Source organism: Echinops telfairi, unplaced genomic scaffold (genome assembly GCF_000313985.2).
Source record: "Echinops telfairi isolate 266 unplaced genomic scaffold, ASM31398v2 ScPeMD7_7400;HRSCAF=8409, whole genome shotgun sequence".
Taxonomy (NCBI): Eukaryota; Metazoa; Chordata; class Mammalia; order Afrosoricida; family Tenrecidae; genus Echinops; species Echinops telfairi.
Genome location: NW_022111300.1, coordinates 7,207,328 through 7,229,442, shown reverse-complemented (window position 1 = coordinate 7,229,442; position 22,115 = coordinate 7,207,328). Strand labels below are relative to the sequence as shown.

Below are 22,115 nucleotides of genomic sequence, written 5' to 3'. Positions count from 1 at the left end.
TGGCCAAAAGCAAATACATCAGAAAGGTGTTTATTTGTATTTTACTCACTCTACAAAGGCCTTTGGCTGTGTGGATTATAATCCACCATGGCTATTGTTGAAGAACAGAAATTTCAGAACATTTCATTGTGCTCACGCAAAACTTGTACAAAGACCTTATTCTTTCTTAAGTTGGATCACACACACAAAAAATGAGCTACCTATATGAACTATTAGAGTTCACTTTGATATTTAGATCTCCTGATAATCCTTCTTTTTATTAATGATTACGGCTTCAGACTAGAGGAATGCTGTATTTATACTTCACCTTGTTCTAGAAAGGACTTAATGTGGCTGAAGCCCAGAGTCAATAATATTTTAGGGAAGGCATAAAAGAAGAACAAAAGTTGAATCAGCAAAGATCAAACAGGAAGGAACTGTTTGCTAGCCCAAATCAGCTAGCAAAGATAGAATGGCATGTAGGGCAGGCAGTTCTAGGAGTGGCAAAAATGCAAAAATAAAAGATTTGCTGAAATATATTGGAGAGACAATTGGATTTTATAAGGATTCCTATGGTTCCTACAAAGGAGAAATTTTCCAAAACCATGACGTGTTCTCCTTTCTAGTTGTTTTTAGGTGCTGTTAAATTGGTTCTGACTCATGGCGACCTTAGGTACAATAGAATAAGACACCTCCCAGTCCTTTGCCATCCTCATCGTTGTTCCGTGGGTGTGAGCCCATCTATGTAGTCACAGTGTCTAATTCGTCATTGGAAATTGACCGAGGGAGAGCCAAAGTCCTTGCTCACTATGAAACGAGAAGCCTGCTCTTTACCCTCTTTGAGCCATTTCTGTAGGAGTCGGACAGGCCTAGTCTCAGTAGCCTGAACCCTGGGATCCTTATAGTGTTCTTGGAGTCCATGTACCAAATTATACCATGCCAACTGTTCTGAAAAGGATCACATTAGAAGGTCCTGGCTAAAATGGAAGAAAAATATGGGACAAAATTCAAAAGCATAAAAGAGACCAGATTTCTGGGTCAAGAGAGACTGGTGGACCCTCCAAGGGCCCTTCAGTCACCCTTCAGGTCGGGACTAAACTCACCCCTATATTGGAATAATCAGATCAGATCAAAAGAGCAGCATTCACCCAAGGGTGAAGTTCAGAGAGTGAGAAAGAAGGGGAGATGGAAACCAGAGTGACAGAGACATTGAAGGGATCACAGCAGATGAGTTGAAGCAAAATGGGTATGAATCACTATAAACCTTCCCCTCATTCACACTAAAAGTTAATAAATACCTAATGAAAGCTTTATTTTTAAAAAGGTGAGCTATTCGACTCCATCAGAACCAACATGCGAAGAAGTAGTTGTGATGGGCTCCTATCGTAAGTCAAGGACTACTTGTGTTGAGAAAAATGATACGTGCTATGACATGGAGGAACTTTGAAATTATTATGCTGAATAAAAGAAGTTACAAAGGACCACATATCATATGAGCCCATTTAGGTCAAAATTCCAGAATAGAGAATCTATACAACAGAGTAGATGGGTGGTTTCCTAGGGTGGGTAAAGGAGTATACAAAGTGACTGCTAATGAGTATTTCTTTTAAGGAGAAAGAAAATCTCCTAAACTTAAAATTGTGGTGATCGTTGTACCACTAGGTGAATAACCACTGAATTGCATTTTTCTCTTTTTTTGGGCATATTTTAAATGAGTGAATTGTATGGTACATGAGCGCGCGCGCACACACGCACACACAGACCCCCCACCCCCCCTTTCCAATTCAACTTAGAGCTGGCTCAGCAAGTAAGGCAGAGCCAGCAAGAGGAATAGGAAACTGGAGCATACTTTAAAGCAGGGCGACTCAAAGCGCTGTTTGTGGACCAATTGCTACTCTTCAAAATCTTTGACATCAATTGCTCACGTGATGAGGAGCTTGTGATGGAATGTCAATCAGCTTGGTTCTGAGCATGCTGTTTAAGCAAAGTTGGCATTTTGTTTCCAAAGTAATTTTCTCTCTTTCTTTCTCACACACCTTACAGTGTGTGTGACTTAGATGAAGGTTTTTCAGAAGAGATCATCAGTTGTACATTCAACAGTTCGTATATATTTTTTTCAGCTCACCCACTGCGGTCACCTCAGTGGACCGACACTTACCTCTACTTCCTCTCTGTATTTTCTGTACCCATTCTTCCTTCTTTGCTAACCCTCTGAACTCTATCTTCGCATAAATGCTGCCCTTTGACTTTAAAAGGGTGATTAGTGGTTATGCACTGGCTGCGATCCTCATGGTCGGCAGTTCGAAATCACCAGCAGCTCCTCAGGAGAAAGACTGAGCTTTCTACTCCCATAAACGATTACAGGCTCAGAGATCCACAGGGGTCACTATGAATCAGTATTGGCTCGATGGCAGTGAGTTTGGTTTTAAGTTTCGGTAGGAATGAGTTATGTTTTGGACCTCATCTAAGGGCCATCGTCTTGAGGGTTCCACCAGTAAGCCTTTGTTGTTTTTATCATTTCAAGTTTTATTCTACATTTTATCTCACTCTATCCTGGACCTTTTAATGTAATCCTTACCGTAGCAGCTGGTAGTGGTAGCTGGGTGCCATCTAGTTCTCCTTTTAGAGTTGTGGAGACTGACATTTGCATGGTTCATTCGTCCATTGGACTAATCATTTCCGTATGTGGACTGTGTCTATATGTTTGTTTTATTTTCATTGTTCTTCTATCCTCTGGATGGGCAGAGACCATTAGGTACACCTCAGATGGCCACTCACCAGCTTTGAAGACCCCATTTGCAGCTCACTAAAGTAGGATGTCAAACATTGTCTCTGTGAGCCATGTGGTGCCAATTGCCTTTGGTGTGCCCTGAGACTCTGGTCCTAATTCCCCTGCTCCAGCGACTCATTCCTCAACGTGTGTTTTGGTATGTCTAAAAAGTTTTCACAAATTTTACCCCCTGGGTATTATTCTCTTGAGAAAAGTAGTATATTGATCTACATTCTGCTGCCAAGATTTATCTCCTCATGGCCCTTAAAATAGGTGTGCGTTAGAAGTTCTCATAGTCTCATTTTATAGGTGAGGATGTCTTTCAGGTCTGAGGTGACTGGCCTGAGTTCATAAAGCTAATCGCTGGCTATAGGACAGGAAGTCAAGACTATCCAGTCCTGCATCTTTGCCTTTCAACTCCAGTTTTCAGAACTTATACCCACTGCTATCTAGTCAATTTTGACTGATACAGGCCTCTGTAGTGTTTCTGAGCCTACAGATCTTTACAGGAACAGACAGCCCCACCTGTTTGGAAGTAACAGGGATAGGAGGGCTGTAAGGGTTCCCGTTGTGGTCCTCATTTTCTGGAGGAGACTTTCAGAAAGAATTGCTAACACTTGCTGTCAATTAGGCTATGGCAGAAGTCGACCCCGTGTGTGTCCGAGTAGGCCTGCACTGCACAGAGTTTTTACTGCTTGATTTTTCAGAAGGAAGTCAACAGGTCTTTCCTCTAAGGCCCCTCTGGGTATACTTGAACCTCCAACCTTTTGGTTGGCAAATGAATGCATTAACTGTTTGAACCACCCAAGGACTTCAGAAAGGACCTTGACCTCTTCTCTGACCTGTAAGAGGAAGCACATAGAGGGCAGCGAGACAGAGCATGATTCAGGTCTCAAACTTACACCTGCAGGTACTCTGTTTCCCACTGAACAAGACTTCCCTGCTTACATTCCTACTCAAGATGCTTAGTGCCTTTCTACTGAATATCATCGTCTGCCCTCTCCTAAGTGCTCCAGAAATAACCTCTTTCTCTCTCCTTTACCAGACTAACCCAGAAAGGCCTGTCTTAGCTAGATGTAGGTGTGAGCTCATTTAGCATTTTCTCCTAACACTGAAAGGTACAGTCTAGTAGCATCAACTTTTAGGAATGGTGAGTGGTCAGATGTTTGTACAACCCTGTCTTTTGAAAACATTCAAAAGAAAAAGAATATCTAAGTAACTGATGAGTTTGAGGAATAATAGCTACCATTGATTCCTTCTCATATGCCAGGTGATCCTAGAAGATGCGAGATGTTTGGGAGCACTTCCTAGTGCTCTGCAAAGAATCCTGGACCCTTACAAAGCCATGTTTCCCTCTCCCAAGTGACTCTGAATAGCTTTTGTCATCAGCCTCCTCCTCTCTTGGCTTAGCTCTCGACACTTTCTTTATTCTCCTACAGTGGCAATTTTCAACTCCGGCCACACAGTAGAAACCACATTCGCTTCAAGAAATACCCAACCCTGCACTCCACCCCAGAGATTCTGATTCATGAAGTCTAGGGTGAAATTGTGGTATCTGCCATTTTTCTTAACAATCTCTAAGTCTAACATGCAGACAGGGTGGAAAATGTGACAGCCTACCTTAGAACCCTGGCCCAGGCCAGTCACCTCTTGCCTCCACACCCTGCCAGGGTAGCGCTTGAGATGTGCCTCTTAAGACCCTGAGCTGAATGCCTGTCTGCCAGGCTAGCTGCTCCCAACCATGAACCACGTACCTTTCTGGCGAAGCAGGCATCATTTGACAGCATGTGTTCATACCACAATCATTCTGCTTCTTCGGAGGGACACAGCTCAGGCCTGCCCAGGAGACTCCATGAATCTGATTCTTTGTCGTGATTTTTAAAAGATGAGTAAAATCCCCAGCACATGTGGGCATTTGGTCATTGTATGTACAGCAGTAACTGCATGCTGGTTTATATTATTGCATCCCTATTTTTTTCCTTTTCTCCAACTTCTTATTTAACAAATTCATCTTACAAAAATAAATTTTCTTGGGAGCAATTTGGGGCAGTTTGCTGGATACTGGACAAGGAATAACAACAACAGCATCACTCTAGAGATCAATTAATTAAAGCACAAAAAATTCTGTAATAGGATTATTCCATTTGGGAAAACTACAGAAATCACAGGATTCATTAAAGAGCTTCCGGTCAGATATTTGAGATGACTGTCCTCAAATATTTAAGAAAGACTGCTAAATGACCCATTCTAAATTCTCAGTGATTAAATATTAGACATTACAATAAAGTAAAGATGAAATTTAAATTATTTTTTTAAATATTCAGAGCTTGACACAATGGATGGATGGATGTATTTTGAAAAGAGTTATATGAGCCCCCAATAAAATGATTTAAAAAAACAAACATTTGGAGGTCTGTTTCACTGCATTTTACTGAATAGAAATTAAAATCCTATACTACTTAGTTGCATATGGTTACCTATGGCAACCTGACCACCGAGAGAGAGGATTTGGGGTTATGACTCCTACAGAAGGTTAGTAAACTAATCTCCTCCCAAAATAGTGAGGGAGAATCAGCCTGCCTGATTAACAGACTGAATTTGTAAATTTTGTTTCTAAATGCAAAAAAAAATATTTTTTAATGAAATTTGTATTCTAACCCATGACAATGAAATAATCAAGTTAGCAAGAAATCAGTTTGTCAGTTTTTAGAAGAAAGTCCTTGGTTGATTAAGAAGAATAAATTAAATGTTCTATAAATAAATCTAAAGTTATACTTTGTTCTTCTCTATTCCATATGAATAACTAGAAATTAATTGTATTTCACTATTCTCGTCAATGCTTTTTATAAAACTAACCTCTCACAGCTATCAAATCAACTAATTTAATTACTGTTGTTTTTCTCTGACCATTGTTGGATCTGAACAATTTGAACCATCTTAGTAATTGTCAAATTATTTTGTTCAATTTATTAAAATATTATAGCCAGGCATTTGCTCCCCACTTGCCTGGCAGTTTGTCACACTGTGGTGGCTTGCAGTTGCTGTCACGCCTACCAGTATTTCAATGCCAGCAGAGTCAACCACAGTGACAGGTTTCAGTGGAACTTCCAACTAGAAATAGACTCTGCAGAAGGAAGCGGTGATCCCCTTCTGATAAATTAGCTACTGAGAACCTTACGAATAGCAGCAGAACATTGTCTAATACAATGTCAGAAAATGAGCCCCTCACGTTGGAAGGCACTCAAAATACGATCAGGAAGGAGAGTTGCATCCTCAATGTACACTTGACTTGAATGACATGGAGCAAAATTTTCAGGACCTTCTTTTGCTGATGGGGCAAGACCCCAAATGAGAAGAAACAGCTGCAAATAGCTGTTCATCAGAACATGGAATATATGTAGCAAAATGGAAACACATAAGGATTGGTGTCCTCTACATTAGAGAGCTGAAAGGGACTGATACTGACCATTTCACATCAGACACTCACATTGTTTACTATGCCAGCAATGACAAAATCAAGATGAATGGCATTCATCATCAAAAGGAACATTTTTAGATCTATCTTGAGGTACAATGTTGTCAATAATATGAAATATCTACATGCCTACCAGGAAGCCCAGTTAATACAATTATATTCAGAGTTACCATATATACTCATGTGTAAGCCGAGCTTTTCCAGTACATTTTTATCAGTTTCTGTGGTAAAATTAGGTGCTTCGGCTGCTATTTGGGTTGGCTTATACTCGAGTATATACAGTACACACCAATCATTAAAATCAGTGTTGAATAAGTTGAAAAACTCTACCAACATCTTCTATCTGAAATTGATCAAACATGCAGTCAAGATGCATTGATAATTACTGATTTGAATGGGAAATTTGGAAACGAAAAGGAAGGATGGATAGTAAAAAATATAGCTTTAGTGATAGAAATGAAGCTGGAAATTGCATAAGATTTTGCCACACCAATGACTTCATTGCAAATACGTTTATTCAACAACATAAACAGCAAATACAGTATAAACTCATGTAAAAGCGGAGTTTTTCAGCACTTTTTAATGTAGTTTTTGTGGTAAAATAAGGTGCCTCGCCTGATGTTCGGGTCGGCTTATACTCGAGTATATATGGTATACATGTGGACCTCACCAGATACACAAGAATCAAATTGACTGCATCTGTAGGAAGAAAAGATAGAGAAGGTCAATTTCATCAGTCTAAACAAGACCACAGCCAACCGTGGACAGACCATCTTGCTCATATACAAGTTCAGGTTGAAGAAAAATGTGTAAAGTCTAGGAGAGCCAAAGTATGACTCTGAGTATATCTTACTTGAATTAAGAGATCATCTCAAGAACAGGTTTGATGAATTGAACACTAATGACAAATAACCAGATGGACTGTGTGACGATCAAGAACATCCTATGTGAAGAAAGCAAAAGGTCACTAAAATGACAAGATAGAAACATAAGATCAAAATATACATCAGAAGAGACCAAAACTTGCACTTGAACAAAGTTAATGGAATAAATGATGGAGTAAACTAGCTGAACAGAAAATCTCAAAAGGCAGCACTAAAAGACAATGTAAAACATTATAATAAAATGCGCAAAGCTCTGGAGTATAGGAAAACAGAAGTGGACACGCTTATCATGTCTCAAGCTGAAAGAAATGAGGTGAAAATCTAAGCCTCAAGTTGTGATATTAAAGGATTTTATGGACAAAATATTGAAATAATGCAGGAAGTACCAAAAGTTAGATGGAAGAATACACAGTCACTGTGCAAAAAAAAAAAGAAAGGAAGAAATCCATTGACATCTAGCCATTTCAAGAGGTAATATATGATCTTAAGAGCCTTGTTATTGAAGGAAGTTTATTAGCAAAAAACAAAGCTATAGCAATTTATAGATACCAGTTTAAATGTTTTAAATTTTTTGATGCAGCATTGAAAGCACTCACTAGTCTGTGCCAAGAAGTTTGGAGGACTAAATGTCTGACTGATAGCAAGAGATCCATATTTTATCCATTGTAAAGAATAGTGATACAACAGAATGTAGAAATTAACAACAATATCATTCATATCACATGTGAGTGAAATTTTGCTGAAGATAATTAAAAAATGATTGCAGCAGTACATCATTAGGGAGCTACTGGATATTCAAACTGGATTCAGAAGTGGATGTGAAACAAGGAATACCATTGCGGACATCACCTTGATCTTGGGATGAAAGCAGAAAGTACAAGAAAGATGTTTACTTGTGTCTTATGGAAAACGTGAAGTGCTGACTGATGAAGTTAAAAGAAAACAGCCTTTACTATGGATTACAACTCAGTGTATAGATTACAACTGGACCCATAGAGAGCATCATGATAAATAGAGAAAAGATTGAAGTTGTCAAGGGTTTGATTTTGCTTGGATCCACAATCAATGCTCATGGAAGCAGCAGTCAAGAGATCAAATTGTATAGTATTGCACTGGGCAAATCTGCTGCACAAGACTTCTTTCAAGTGTTCCTGACCCAAGGCATGGTGTTTCCAATCTCCTCATATGCACGTGAAAGTTGGACAGTGAGTATAACAGACCACAGAATTGAGGCATTTGAATTATGGTGTTGGCAAAAACTTTGGAAAGTACCATGGACTTCCAAAAGAACAAACAAATCTTAAGAAGTACAGCTCCTTGAAAATGAGGATGTAGCCATCTAAACGAGGAGTCAACTAAGCCCACCCAGAAGAAGCACACCAACTTGTGTGATCCAAAGATGACAATTATAGAACTCGAATATGGTGGTGGGAAAGTTATCAGAGCTAAACTTATGAACACCCGGTTTGTAGAAAGCTATGGCAGCAGTGGGAGCCCAAAACCCATTTATCTGTAGAGTATTTAGTCAGACTGAGCTACTGGCAGATCCCCTCTAGCCACAGGCAAGAGTCTCGGATAGCATTACTATCAGGCAGAGACCATTGTAATCTTGATTATGCTGACTTGAACTCGCAACGTGGCCAGATGACTTCCTTATAGGCCCGACTCGAATCGGTTCTGTGCGCAATTATCTCTTACTTGTTCCATGACAGAATTTTCTTCCCTGGCTTTTTGAATGTTGATAGGGCCTTTTCTTTCTCACTCATTATTTGTACTTTGGCCTTTACATTATTATTATTTTACTCTTACCATCTTATTTCTATTTTTTAAAAATTGTGTTGGGTCTCCCAGTTTGTAAGGCACAGGAGGAGTGGATGCATAGTGATAATAACTGATACAAGGGTTGATAGGGGATGCAGGGGTGGGGGCGGGTGATAGGGAGGGAAAGGGGATTTCAAGAATAAAAAATGAAGGTGGGAGGGAGGTGGGAGCACTAGAGCTGACTGTGATTACACGACTCATTTCAAAGGTGGTTTAACCATGGGGGGTGTTCTAAAATTGATATGGTAATGATTGCACAATTCTCCTTGATATGATTGAACTATTGTATGATATGTACATTATGTGCCAATAAAACTATTAAAAAGAAAGAAAGTGAGGAGAGTGAGACTTTGGACTTTTAATCAAGGGGGACCCGTCGCTGAAAAAGGACATCATGCTTGGTAAAGAAGGAGATCAATGAAAAAGAGGAAGACCCTCAACTACATAGTTCAGCACAGAGGCTATAACAATGGTCTCAAAAGTAACAACAATTGTGAGGACAATGCTGGACCTGGCAGTATTTAGTTCTGTTGTACATAGGGTCGCTGTAAGTCAGAGGGCACCTGACAGTGGCTAGTAGCAACAAGGTTCTGCTTCAAGATTAGCCATACTTTGGATTTTCTGCATGTTTTCAGAGCATATTATCCATCTTCATCTCACCCTAAATTTTTACCAGCTAGATGATTCATGCCATGTCTTCCTTTACACTTTTTCTGATTCCAAACTAAACTTACTGCCATCAAATCCATTCTGACTCATAGTTGTAGCTTAATTTACCTTTATTCTGCAAGCAGGGACATCAGTATAGTGGAATAGTTGATGGTTGGTTCCGAAGTCCCAGTCAACTGAAAATTAATTGTAACAGCTTCTAAAAATCTGCTAGTTATATCTTCAGGCCTGAAGAAAATCTTTGTCAGGTTTACCAATTCAATGGATTGTCTTCATAAGAGTCTTGCTGTGGGTCCGGAATGAACCCTTTTGTTGATGAGTGCCCAAGTTCTATAGGGCTGCTTGTTTCCAGCTTAAGACTATATGGAGAAAGAAAGCATATCATGTTTCCTGTTGGAGCCCAGTCAATAGTAGCAGAAGGCTTTGTGCTATATAAACCCACGTTTTTCATATAAAGAATTTATTAATCAGGTCTTCTCGAATTAAGTGTTGAATGTTTCAGTTCAAATCAGTTAAGTGTTTGACAATAGAAGACAAAAGTGAGGAAGGTACTAATAGAGACCAGTGTCATGGGGCAGAGAGCTGCCTGGATAGGACAGAATTAGGAAAGGTGATGAGGTCGTCGAGGACAGACGCCTAGACTTACCTGTTTGTCATATGTTGAAGCTTTCTGGCCTGCCATGACTTAGCCTTGAATCATGGATGTAACTTCAAAAGGCAAAGCTGACAAGGAAGGAAACCTGGCAGGAGAAGTTTATTCAGGTGCTAAGGTCATGAAGAGTTTTAGCTGGCAAGAGAATGGCAGTGTGCAAGTGTCTGACTCAGTACAGGTAGAGACTGGAAAGGTTCCTTGACATCGCAGTGTGGAGGACTTTGAGCACTTGCCTGTAGATTTGTGATGAATTCAATAGGCAATAGGGAACAAGTGATTATCAGCAGCAGTTGTTGTAATTGGAGCTGGATGTAATCTTTAAGAAGATGAATCTGGCGGTAAGTGGAATGTAGGTGTTGGGTTATTGTGAGGAAAGACTATGAGTTAACCGGGTGTGAGGTTATTAACAGTCCAGGAGAATAGCAAAAACAATGGGGGCCATATCCTTAACCCATGGCCCATAAACGCCTGCCTGATAGCTTCTCACCGTAACCACTTATCACTCTGCTGAGGAACCTTGTATAGCCACAGGAGCACACCCCACCTGTCTGTGCTGGGGGGTACCATCCTCCAGGAGCAGCCTTCCACCAGTGGCTGAGTCAAGTGGGTAGATAAATGACCTAGCTCGCTTACCATTCAGTCGGGATCATTTTGACCATGTTATTCAGAAACAATGTGTGCGCCCCAAGAAGATTGTGGGATTGAATCTCTCTTGCCCAGAGCCACCCACTGCTTATGAACATTCTGTATTGTTTTTTTCTTGCCACTCCCTTCCTGGTACTTCCTGTAGCCCCTTCCAAAGGAACTGTGTATACTCACATTCTTATTTCATGTCTATTCTGGGATGATCCAATCTACCAAGCCTTTAGTTATCTAGTGTTGCTATAACAGAAATGCCACAAATGGATGGCTTCAAGAAACAGAAATTGTTTCTCAGCTTACCAGGCTAGAAGTCCAAGTGCAGGGATACAGCTCCAGGGAAAGGTTTTTCTCTGTTGGCTGTCAAGGAACATCCTTGTCCTTAGTCTTCCCTTGCGTCTAGGACTTTCCCAGCATAGGAGCAAGGACCTACTCTGCTCCCAATTCTTCTTTCTTGATAGTAGTAGGGCCCTTTCATCTCTGCTTGTTTATTCCCTTTTATATCTCAAAAGAGATTGATTCAACATAAAGTCTAATCCTGTAGACTATATCCTGCCTCATTAGCATAATCACTAATACTGCCTTATTAGCATCATAGAGATTAGGATTTACAACATATAGAATAATCACATCAAATTAAACAAAATGGAGGATAATCTTGGGAACCAAGGCCCAGCCAAGTTGTCATACATTTTGGGAGACACAATTCAATCTATATTACAGAAGTAGAAGCTCAGGACATGGTTGTGCAGTGGAGGGTAAGAGAGAATGCCACCTATACTTTTTTTTCATGATTAAGAGTTTATGAAAGAAGTTAACAGGTTGTAATGAAAGTGCTAAATGCTCAGGATACCGAGCATGTTACAAAATTCTCTCATTCTGTTAATAAATGTCCAAAGGGGGACACTCTGATGATAGACTCGCCCAGAAGGCATTCGGCTCAAACTCCATATCCCCTAAATTTTTGACTAGAAAAATATAGATGTCATGTACAGAAAAATGGTAAGTTAGAAGCATTTGGAGTTTTCAAGAAGAAAGACATGAATTTTCTCTTGGACATGTTGAGTGTGCAGCACTGCTGGAACCTGCCAGGGAAGCTGCCCCATGGAACCTACTTGAAGGCACCCAACAAACAGGAAGTTGCCAAAGGTCTCAAAGAAGTGTAGCCTGGAAATATGCTCGTAATACGTAAACCAGTTCTTAGATTCAGGATGGAACGTAAGAAAGAGAATGAAGCATCAGGTTTGGTCATTGCTTAGAGGTGACTGATAAAAGTTATGGAGGCGGAGAAGACCCTCAAGAATTGGATACTGACCAGAAAATGAACGGATGCAGCCTGAAGACAGAAGTGCAGGAAGTGAACACCCATATTTGGGGTGTGAGAAAGGTGCAGAGCCTGGGCGAGGACTGGAAAGGCAGCTGCAGGAGGCGGGTCAGGGGAGCGCTGCTGTGAACCCCGAGGCTAGAGCCCTGCAAGAGGCAGATGGTGTTGAGAAAGCTCCTGACTTGTTGGGTTTCAAGGTCCTGACTTGTTGGGTTTCAAGGTTTTATCAGGCTTAATCTTAATATCTGTTTGGAGGAAAACATTTAGGAAAAAATCAGTTCCCTTATCTGGATATTTATTGTATGCCTCAGGGTACCCTGGTCCTTTGTAAGAGTTAGTTTATGTATTACAAGCATGTATACAGGTTCCGCTACTTTGTGACCTTTGGCACCTTACTCTGCTTGTTAGTTGCCTTCAAGTAGGTCGCAACTCACAGCGACCTTGTGTATAAAAGAAGGAAATGTTGCCTGGTCCCCAGTTTTCCTCACAGTGGAAGATATGTTTGACCTCATTTCTGAGCCTTCATTTCTTCATGCGAAAATAAGGAACCGGGTGATATTGAGGTTCTAACTGGTGCTCAAATTCTGTGAGCCTAAAATTTTCGACAGGCTGTTTTCTTATAATCAGAGAGAGAGCATGTATACACATACCTAGAGCCTGTGTAATAAGAATACATGTTGATGACATCATAAGTAATTCAAAAATCTTAAGCTATAAAGTTTGAATAAATTCCCATGTAATGAAAATACTGGGTAAGGATTATTTCTTTTTCTTTTTTTTAAATTTTATTTATTTATTTATTTATTTATTTTAACATTTTATTAGGGGCTCATACAACTGTTATCCCAATCCATACACACATCAATTGTGTAAAGCGCATTTGTACATCATTTCTCAAAACATTTTCTCTCCACTTAAACCCCCGACATTAGGTCCTCATTTTTCCAATTCTTTATCAGAGTAGAAAACCTCATCTTTTTCCCAAGAAGCAACTGATGTTTTCGAACTGTTGTCCTTGGGCATTGCAGCCCGATAGTAACTACTATACCACCAGGGCAAGGATTATTTCTTCACTTTAAGTTCTTGTGCCAAATTCGGCACTCATTATGAATGAGCATGGCAGTAGGAATTATCGTATTTAGATTCTTTTTTAAAGTCAGTCCCCAAAAGTACTGCCTCAAGTACATTTAGTCACAAAATCATTTTGATTTTATTTTTACAAAGTCATTTTGAAAGCATCGTGGCTCAGTCCCTCAATAACTATTAAGATGTTTCAGAAATGATTTCACCTCTCCAAATTCAGTTTCCTCATGTATGAAAGAGATCTGAAGATAATACGATCTTCCTCACGGTTTTGTGGACACAATAAGTATTAGTCTTTATCAGAAATACTCTTGAGATAATATTTGTCAGTGAAGAGCTCCATATTTGCAAATCTCGAAAAAGATCACGGAAGGCAAAAGGCTGTATTAGAGGGCTGCATTTCATTGGGGGACCATTGGAAATTTTAGTTTTCTCCAACTACACAGTGAAGCACGGAGCCTTGGTGACTTAATGGGTTCACATTGGGCTGCTAACCAGAAGGTCTGCTGTTCAAAGCCACCAGTCACTCTGTGGGAGAAAGTTGAGGCTTTCAATTCCTGTAAAGATTCCGTTTCTGAAAGCCATAGGAGCACTTCTACCCTGTGCTATCATGTCACTCTGAGTCAGAATGGACTTGACCGCGGTGAGTTTATCTAGTGAAGGAGTCCTAGTGACACTATGAGCTGGCCATTGGGCTATTAACCTCAAGGTCAGTGGATTAAACCCACCAGCTGCTCCACAGGACAGAGATGAGACTCTCTGCTAGAAAGACTTAGAGTTTTGGAAACCCGGAAGGGGCAGTTCTACTCGGTTTCTATGAGTCAGTCAATCTGATGGCAGTGGGTTTGGTTTTTAGTTTGATTCTTGTTAGTGAATGAAGAGGGGATAACACATACCCTTCCTCCTCAGCCCATGCTTTATTGCACTATTGACAGCAGTGTGGTGCAGGTCATTAGTTTCACGAATTTAGAGCCATGTTACCAGATTCTTTTCCTTGTTTTTTAACTTCTGGTCATTTTACCTCACATAATACTTTATTCATTCACATACTCATGTTTATTCTGCAGAATTCTCTTCCTCCCAATATGAGAGCATCTGTAAAGCCTTTCTGTTGTAAATAGAGCCCTTACTGAGGTTGTTCAGATGAAAATGTTTTAATGCATTATGTATTAGGGCGCACTGTGATCAGCTCTGCATATTTTAACCTTTTGAACGTTTATTGTGGTGTGGTTTGACGATGGTAGATGAAAATATTTAACCAACAAGTCCGACTATACATTGCTTTATCTAGAATGAAGGCAGGACCTGAAAGCCACACCCCATTATTGGCAGAGAGCGCTCAAGGTAGTAAAAACAGTTCCCCAAATAGAAACAATTCCAGTGAAAATGTCTTGTGGTGCTGCTGGAAAACCTTTCTATAGTGTCATTAATTGGATATTTGTTTCCTTGCTTGCGTGCGTGCGTGCCTGCTGCGTTTGAGATCAAGAGTTGTGGCTGTCGTTAGGTGCCGTTCCGTCAGCGCTGACCCAGAGCAGCACTATGCATGCAACAGAGAGAATCACTTTGGCCTTTCCAAGTCTAAGGTCTTTCCTCCACGTTTTCCTCCCTGAACTGTCTCTGTTGTTAAACTGGAAACACATCTGGGTGTGGTGCTGTGTCTACTTAGTTCAAGGCATTCATGTAGGTTTTGCCCCACTTCTGTCAAGTTCAAAGTCTTTTTGTTAATGCAACTCAAATAGTATTGGTTTTGGGGTGGGGCAACCTGCTATTGGGAAAAGTGCTTAACGTTACTTATACAGACCCCCAAGAGGAGAATATGTCTGGTATTATGTTTCTAACTGGACTGTAGTTTCTGTTCAGCCCTTGGTGACCCCAGGCAATGTGCTATAGACAACTGGAACTTCAGACCATATCCTTTCAAGATACAGAGCATCCTTCAGAGACCACACCAGAAGGATCCAATTTGGAAAACCTACTAAGCAAATTGGACTTTACTTAAAACTCACCTGTAGCAGATTTAAGGAGCTGAAACACTCCCTTAGTCTTAAGGCTGAAACACCCTCCTGGGCGAAGCAGATGACCGCTATCCCACGGCTATGGAATCGGTGGTCTTTGGCTTTCTTGCTTTGAGGGTACACAATGACTACCATATATTTACTATTTTCATGCTCTCTCTGCTTTTTTTTTTTAAGTAATGTGTTAGGGTAGCAGGCATGGTTCTGCCTTTGTGAACGAGTGTTACTGAAAATGTTGCCTATCTCCAACCCTCATTGTTTATGTAAATAGTGCCCAGTCATTTCAGTTTTCAATCTGTACAAGTCAACATTTCATGTATTGTGGTCTAAAAAGCTGCCCTCATTCAACTCACTGCCATCGAGCTGATGCCAACTCATTGAGACCCAATAGGACAGGGTCGAACTGCCCCTGTGAATTTCTACAATTGTAACTGTTTATGGGAACAGGACCCCCCCCCCCACGCTGAGTCCCACTGAGCTGACCTTGCAATTAGTAACCTGATGTGTGACCACTGTGCAACCAGGGCTCCTATAAAAGCTGCCCTATTCATGTTTAATTTCCTTTTCTCAACAGTGTTTTAAATTCTATACCATTGGCTAAATTAAGGATACTGTCAATAGAATTACCTTATACCCCATGGGGGTGATTTATAATGTTCCCCAATAAAATGATAATAATGTCTCGAGAGTGAACCAGGAGCCTATATATTGTATCGCCAATCTCAGAACAATTAGTTCTTATAACTCTATCAAAGCTCGTCCTCATGAAAAGATCACTGAAGCTATGGGTGCTATATACAGCAGAGTGTGCTGAAGAACTCAGATGGTGCCTGGGTAACATAAAGAATACGTCTAGAGTCTTAAAGAGGTGTCTTCAAACAAGCAGCCATCTAAGTGAAGTATCAACTAAGTCCCCATGGAAGAAGCACACAAGCCTGTGTGATCCAAGCATTTAAAATAATAAAATCCAAATCTGAAGGAGAGAATGGTACCAGAGCTTATACCACTGGAAGCCCAAAATCCATTTACAGGGTTCCCATTGGACAAAGCCTCCACTGGATCCCCTGTGACCACAATCCAGGGATGTGAACAGCAATGATGTCAGAGAGAAAGCATTGTAAAGTGGATGACAGCAGGTGTAATTGTGTTAAAACATAACACCTCATCATTTGATCTCCCTTTTGACCCATTTAAATTTGCTCCAGTTTTTGATATTTTTTGCTTTCTTTACATTTGAGGTTTTGCCCTGTTGTATTTTGTCATTGTTGTTGAGGGTTCTTTTGACTTTGTTTTGTATGTTTTTGGTACAGGAAAGCCAAGATAAGTATACCTATAGAGATAGTAATTGGATTAATAATTTCCTAGGGGCATGGCAGGGGAGGGTGGAGGGAAATGGGGAGCCAACAATAATGACTACAAGAAAGAGGAAAATTTCCTGAACTTGATTGTGGTAATGATAGCCTAACTCTTCTTGATATGATTGAACTATTGAATTGTATGATATATGAATTCTATGCCAATAAAACAATTTTTAAAAATAGTTTTAATTTTAAATGACGTGTATTGTAAGGTACAAATGAAAAATTACTATTTCTTTTAGCATTTGCAAACCAATGTTACTTATTCAGATTTTTGACTTATAGCTTTTTTACATTTCTGCATTAAACAAATCATTAACACCTTTTTTCTTTCTTTCTTTGTTTACCTGTCACTGCTTACAGACACCAAGGACTTATTGTTGTGCTAACACTGAAGATTTGGAAACAGCTGTTCACCATGTACACAGCCTGTACCCTGCTGCCCCTTTTCTGGCAGCGGGGGTTTCAATGGGAGGGTAAGGTTTTCCCTGTAAAAACTATCTGAGAGTAAAGTGGTTTTCTTGAATGCCTGTTTCAAAAACTAGAAGATGCTCCATAGATTTTTTTTTTTTGCTTGTTGTTTTTAAAATTTTTTTTAATTGTTTTTTTTTCTTTTTTAAATCATTTTATTGGGAACTTGTACAACTCTTATCACAATCCATACATCCATCCATTGTGTCAAGCACATTTGTATGTTTGCTGCCATCATCATTTTCAAAACATTTGCTTTCTACTTGAGCCCTTGGTATCAGCTCCTCATTTTTACCCCTCCTTCCCCACACGCCCCACTGAACCCTTGATAATTTATAAATAATTATTATTTTGTCATGTCTTACACTGTCCAATGTCTCCCTTTACCCATTTTTCTGTTGTCTGTCCCCCAGGGAGGGGGTTATATATAGATCTTTGTGATCGGTTCCTCCTTTCTACCCCACCTTCCCTTTACCCTTCTGGTATTGCTGCTCTCATTGGTCCTGAGGGGTTTATGTGTCCTGGATTCCCTGTGTTTCAGTTCTTATCTGTACCAGTGTACATCCTCTGGTCTAGCCGGATTTGTAATGTAGAATTGGGATCATGATCGTGGAAGGGGAAGCAGTAAAGAAGTAGAGGAAAGTTGTATGTTTCATCAGTGCTATACTGCACCCTGACTGGATTGTCTTTCCTGTGACCCTTCTGTAAGGGGATGTCCAGTTGCCTACAGATGGGCTTTGGGTGTCTACTCCCCACTTCCCCTCATTCACAATGATGTGATTTTTTGCTTTTTGGTGCCTGATACCTGATCCCTGATCCCATTGACACCTCGTGATCACACAGACCAGTGTACTTCTTCCATGTGGGCTTTGTTGCTTCTCAGCTAGATGGCCGCTTGTTTATCTTCAAGCCTTTAAGACCCCAGACACTATATCTTTTGATATCTGGGCACCATCATCTTTCTTCATCACATTTGCTTATGTACTTGATTTGTCTTCAGTGATCGTGTAGGGAAAGTGAGCATTATAGAATGCCAGTTTAATAGAACAATGTGTTCTTGCATTGAGGGAGTACTTGAGTAGAGGCCCAATATCCATCTTCTACCTTAATAATAAACATATAAATATATGTACATAGATCTGTTTCCCCATATATATAATATTTTGTCATATATAAATATATTTGCATATGTACATCCCTATATTTAAACCTCTATAAACGCCCTTTGGCTCCTAGTTCTTTCCTCTATTTCCTTTTGTCCCACTATCATGCTCAGCCTTCATTTGGGTTTCAGTAGTTCCTCTCAGTTACAATGCCCTTGATCAAGCCCTACTAGGCCTCCTTTACCCTCCTCACCATTAATTTTGGATCACTTGTTCCCTTGTCCCTGGGTTTGTTAACACCCACTTCCTTTCCCCCACCTTCCCCTCTCCCATGTCCCCCTGGAACCGTCTGTCCCGTTGTTTTCTCCAGATTGTTTATCCCACCTATCTTATCTAGGTAGACCTACAGAGATAATAATATGCACAAAAAAACAAGACAGAGCAAAACAAAGCAACAAGAGCAAAACCAACAACAACAACAAAAAACAATGACAAAAAAAAAAGAAAAGCCTGTAAATAATTCAAGGTCTATTTGTTGACCTTTAGGAGTGTTTTCTGGTCGAGTCTGATGGGGTGCCAAGCCCTGGCCCCAAAGTCTATTTTTGGTATTCCCTGGGGACTTCATTGCACTGTTCCCCTTGCTGTTCTGTTGCACACCCTTAGTGTTTTGCCTCGGTGTTATAGGGTCAGATCGGGTGCAATTCCCACACTGTGTCTCCAGTATTGTCCCCTGTGGGGCTATGGGAGAGTGAGGGATGTCATGTCTTGTAGTGGGGCGGCCTTATGGTCCTCTCTGTGCATTGGCTGCTCTGAGCAAGGATATAGTTTTCAAGGCTTGGTGGGTCAGGATGTGCTCCACTCTCTCTTCCTCCCCCTTCATTTGCTCCTGTGCGCTCTGATCAGTCACGTCCCTCTTCCTGAGCTGTAGCTTCAGGGCTGTCCTCTGAAGTGAATTCTTCTGGTGGGAGGGGGGCTGTCCATGTAGTTGGGTTTGGGGCCAGTCCCTCAGACCTCTCTATGGGTTGTTTTAAAATACATGTTTGATTATTTTTGATTATTCACCACTTGTGGTTGAATGAATGAAGAAATTCTTTCAGATCAATCTTAGTGTTGTCCTTTACTACTAGCTACCATGTGAAAAGGACAAACAGGCATCCACACTTAAGAGTTTGGTGAACTTGGAGGCTTCTTAGAAATCTGTGAAGTTGATTTCCTTCCTCAGGGGCTGTCATGGTGAGCCCCCAGCTACCTCTGGTCTCCTTGACTAATAGGAAGCTGAACTTGCAGCATGACTTTCATCATTCCAGTAACAGAAAGGATCATATATTGCTCTGCTCAACTGCAATGATGTTCAAAAATAGGTTTTCCAAGGTGTTTTTTATTTGTTTGTTTGTCTTGTTGTTGGGCAAATCAACCTACAACTCTTCTATAAGTTGTAAGATTTTGCTGTTAACCTCTTCTGCTCCAGCTGCTATTTTGTACTTAGGTACCTAATTATGATTTGTGGTGCTTGCAATTAAATTTGGGTTTTGAGGGAACTTTTCATGTGTATATATTTCTACTAATATTCTTTCCCTTCTTCTAGTGGTGGTGTGTTTAAGGAAATTGAAATTTTCCTATTTATTTATTGTTATTTAGATTTCCTAAAGCATTGTCCAAACTCACTTTATTAAATCAGCAAACACTTGAGGTAAAAAATAATTAGTGACGCCAGTGTTGGGATTGGTTGGGGATCATGGGGAGAATTCCTGTTGGAGAAAGGTGTAAAGATGAACTGAGGCACAGGATGAGTGAGAGCGGTACCTTCTCCCGGAGACTCCTTGCACCAATTCAGCTCAAAGCAAGGGCCAACCTGAGTTAAGCTCTCCTGAGATGACCAAGCAGCCGGACTACGACCTGGAGAAAATTGAGAACAAAGCAGAACCCACACAAAGCAGAACCCACCGTAACCATACATCCCAATTACCTCTCAGTCCTGCAAGCTTTCAGGAAGGCCCTGGCCCTGGTCATGCAGGTGGAAGAGCAGGCCAGCAAAGAAACCAGCAGCAAGAAATAGCCCCAATGAGGACTGCAAATAAATTTGAAAATAATGGAAGTTCCCCACAAACTTTTTGAAGCCCCCTTGTATATCTATCACACAACTTTTGCCTGTTCGGTTATTTACAGGTTTAAGCCTTATTGACAGCAATTACAAGAATCTGTTTGCAAGCGTACTATTCCCCAATCCATGTAGTTTTTCCATCACCCCTACCCTCCACCTCCCACTTTCTGTATACTGACCCTCGTAACCACTAATAAAATTTGATATCTATTAAAAATAATAATAAAAATTAGTGGCTTTCTTTTTGTCTCTGGCTGCTTGAGCATTCTACACCACCATGAAGGACACAGTAACCATCCAGGGCAGGAAGTTAATGACCAACCAACTACTTCAGCGAAAAGGTCATTGCTGTCCTTCACCCTGGGAAAGCGACAGTGCCAAAGACAGAAATTCGTGGAAAACTAGCCAAAATGTACAAGACCACACCAGATGTATCTTTGTATTTGTATTTAGAACCCATTTTGGTGGTGGCAAGACTACTGGCTTTGGCATGATGTATGATCCTTTGCATTCTGCAAAGAAAAACTAACCTAAACCCAGACTTGCAAGATATGGCCTGTATGAGAAGAAAAGACCTCAAGAGAACAAGGCAAGGAGCGCAGGAACTGAATGAAGACGGTGGGGGCTGCACGGGCCCACGGTGGCGCTGGCAGAAAGGAAGAATAAAGAGTCGACAGTGGCTTGACCAGCACTGGGTATGTGGATTTTTCGCCAGAGAATCAATAAACTAGAAAGGTGTTTTAAAAATAATAATAATTAGTGTTTCCTTGATTTTGTCATTGATTTACAAATCCTTTCAGCTTTTAAAACAGCTTAGTATATTTACTTGAAAATGGTAGACTTTACGATTGACAGACTGAAAAATAGTCCTTTCTCGTTGCTTTATCGTTCCTGATATGCCTAAAACTAAGAAGAGAATGGATTTTTTACATTAGCATGGAAGAGCTGCCTTGACCCACTAAAGGAAGAAATCTGAACCAATGCCGAAAATCCAGACAGGATCTCTGAACTGTGCTTAATGGACAGTATTTAGCTTCTCTCTCTTTTGCCCTATAATGTGGACCTTAGAGGAAAGGGTGCCAAGCGAACTTTTTCCCCCATTTATCATACAAATTCTTAACTGTTTCTTAGGGTCAGACTTTATATAAACAAGCCCAGATTCCCAATTCAAAAGCTCTTGGTAAATGCTTATTCCTGGTGCATTGAAGCTGCCGTGCCTGAAGGCAGACTTGACCATTCTTCTTTGCAGCTGGTTGATTATTAATATCTTGTAATTGTTTGAAGGAAGCACCTCTCTAGTTGCCTAGCATTGTAACACATTCCCAAGTGAGCTTACCAGTTGTGGATGTGTTTTACAGCTTGACACTTTTTTTTAAGGTGCAGAAGATGAAAAACATAGGCTGTCAATCACTCTTATGCCCAGTGCCCCTTACACTGTGATAATCCCCAAGCCAGTGATGCTTGGGACCAAGTACAGACCTTGAGCCAGAACTAAGGCAAACTGGAACCCACACCCTCTTTGCTTGTTGTTAGGTACCCTGACATTGATTCTTACCTATCATGACCCTGTGTAACAGTGAAGAATTGCCCTGTGTGGTTTCCCAGGCAGTAATCTTTAGGGAACGGAGTGCAAGACTTTTGTCTTGTGGAGCCCCTGGATGAATTTTGAACCGCCAACCGGAATGTTTGCAGTTGATCACATAACCATTGTGCCACCAGGACTTCTGTGTTGTTCTTTTTTTTTATCGTTTTATTAGGGGCTCATACAACT

General features: G+C 40.5%; 1 protein-coding gene across 1 annotated transcript in view; it reads left to right on the top strand.

The window, feature by feature from the left end:
* ABHD3 (abhydrolase domain containing 3, phospholipase) overlaps positions 1-22,115 on the top strand; it is a 73,476-nt gene that overhangs the window by 32,142 nt on the left and 19,219 nt on the right. The window contains exon 7 of the mRNA XM_004702901.4: positions 17,033-17,145. Within this exon, the coding sequence (XP_004702958.2) occupies positions 17,033-17,145 (113 nt within the window). The remainder of the gene's footprint in view (positions 1-17,032; positions 17,146-22,115) is intronic.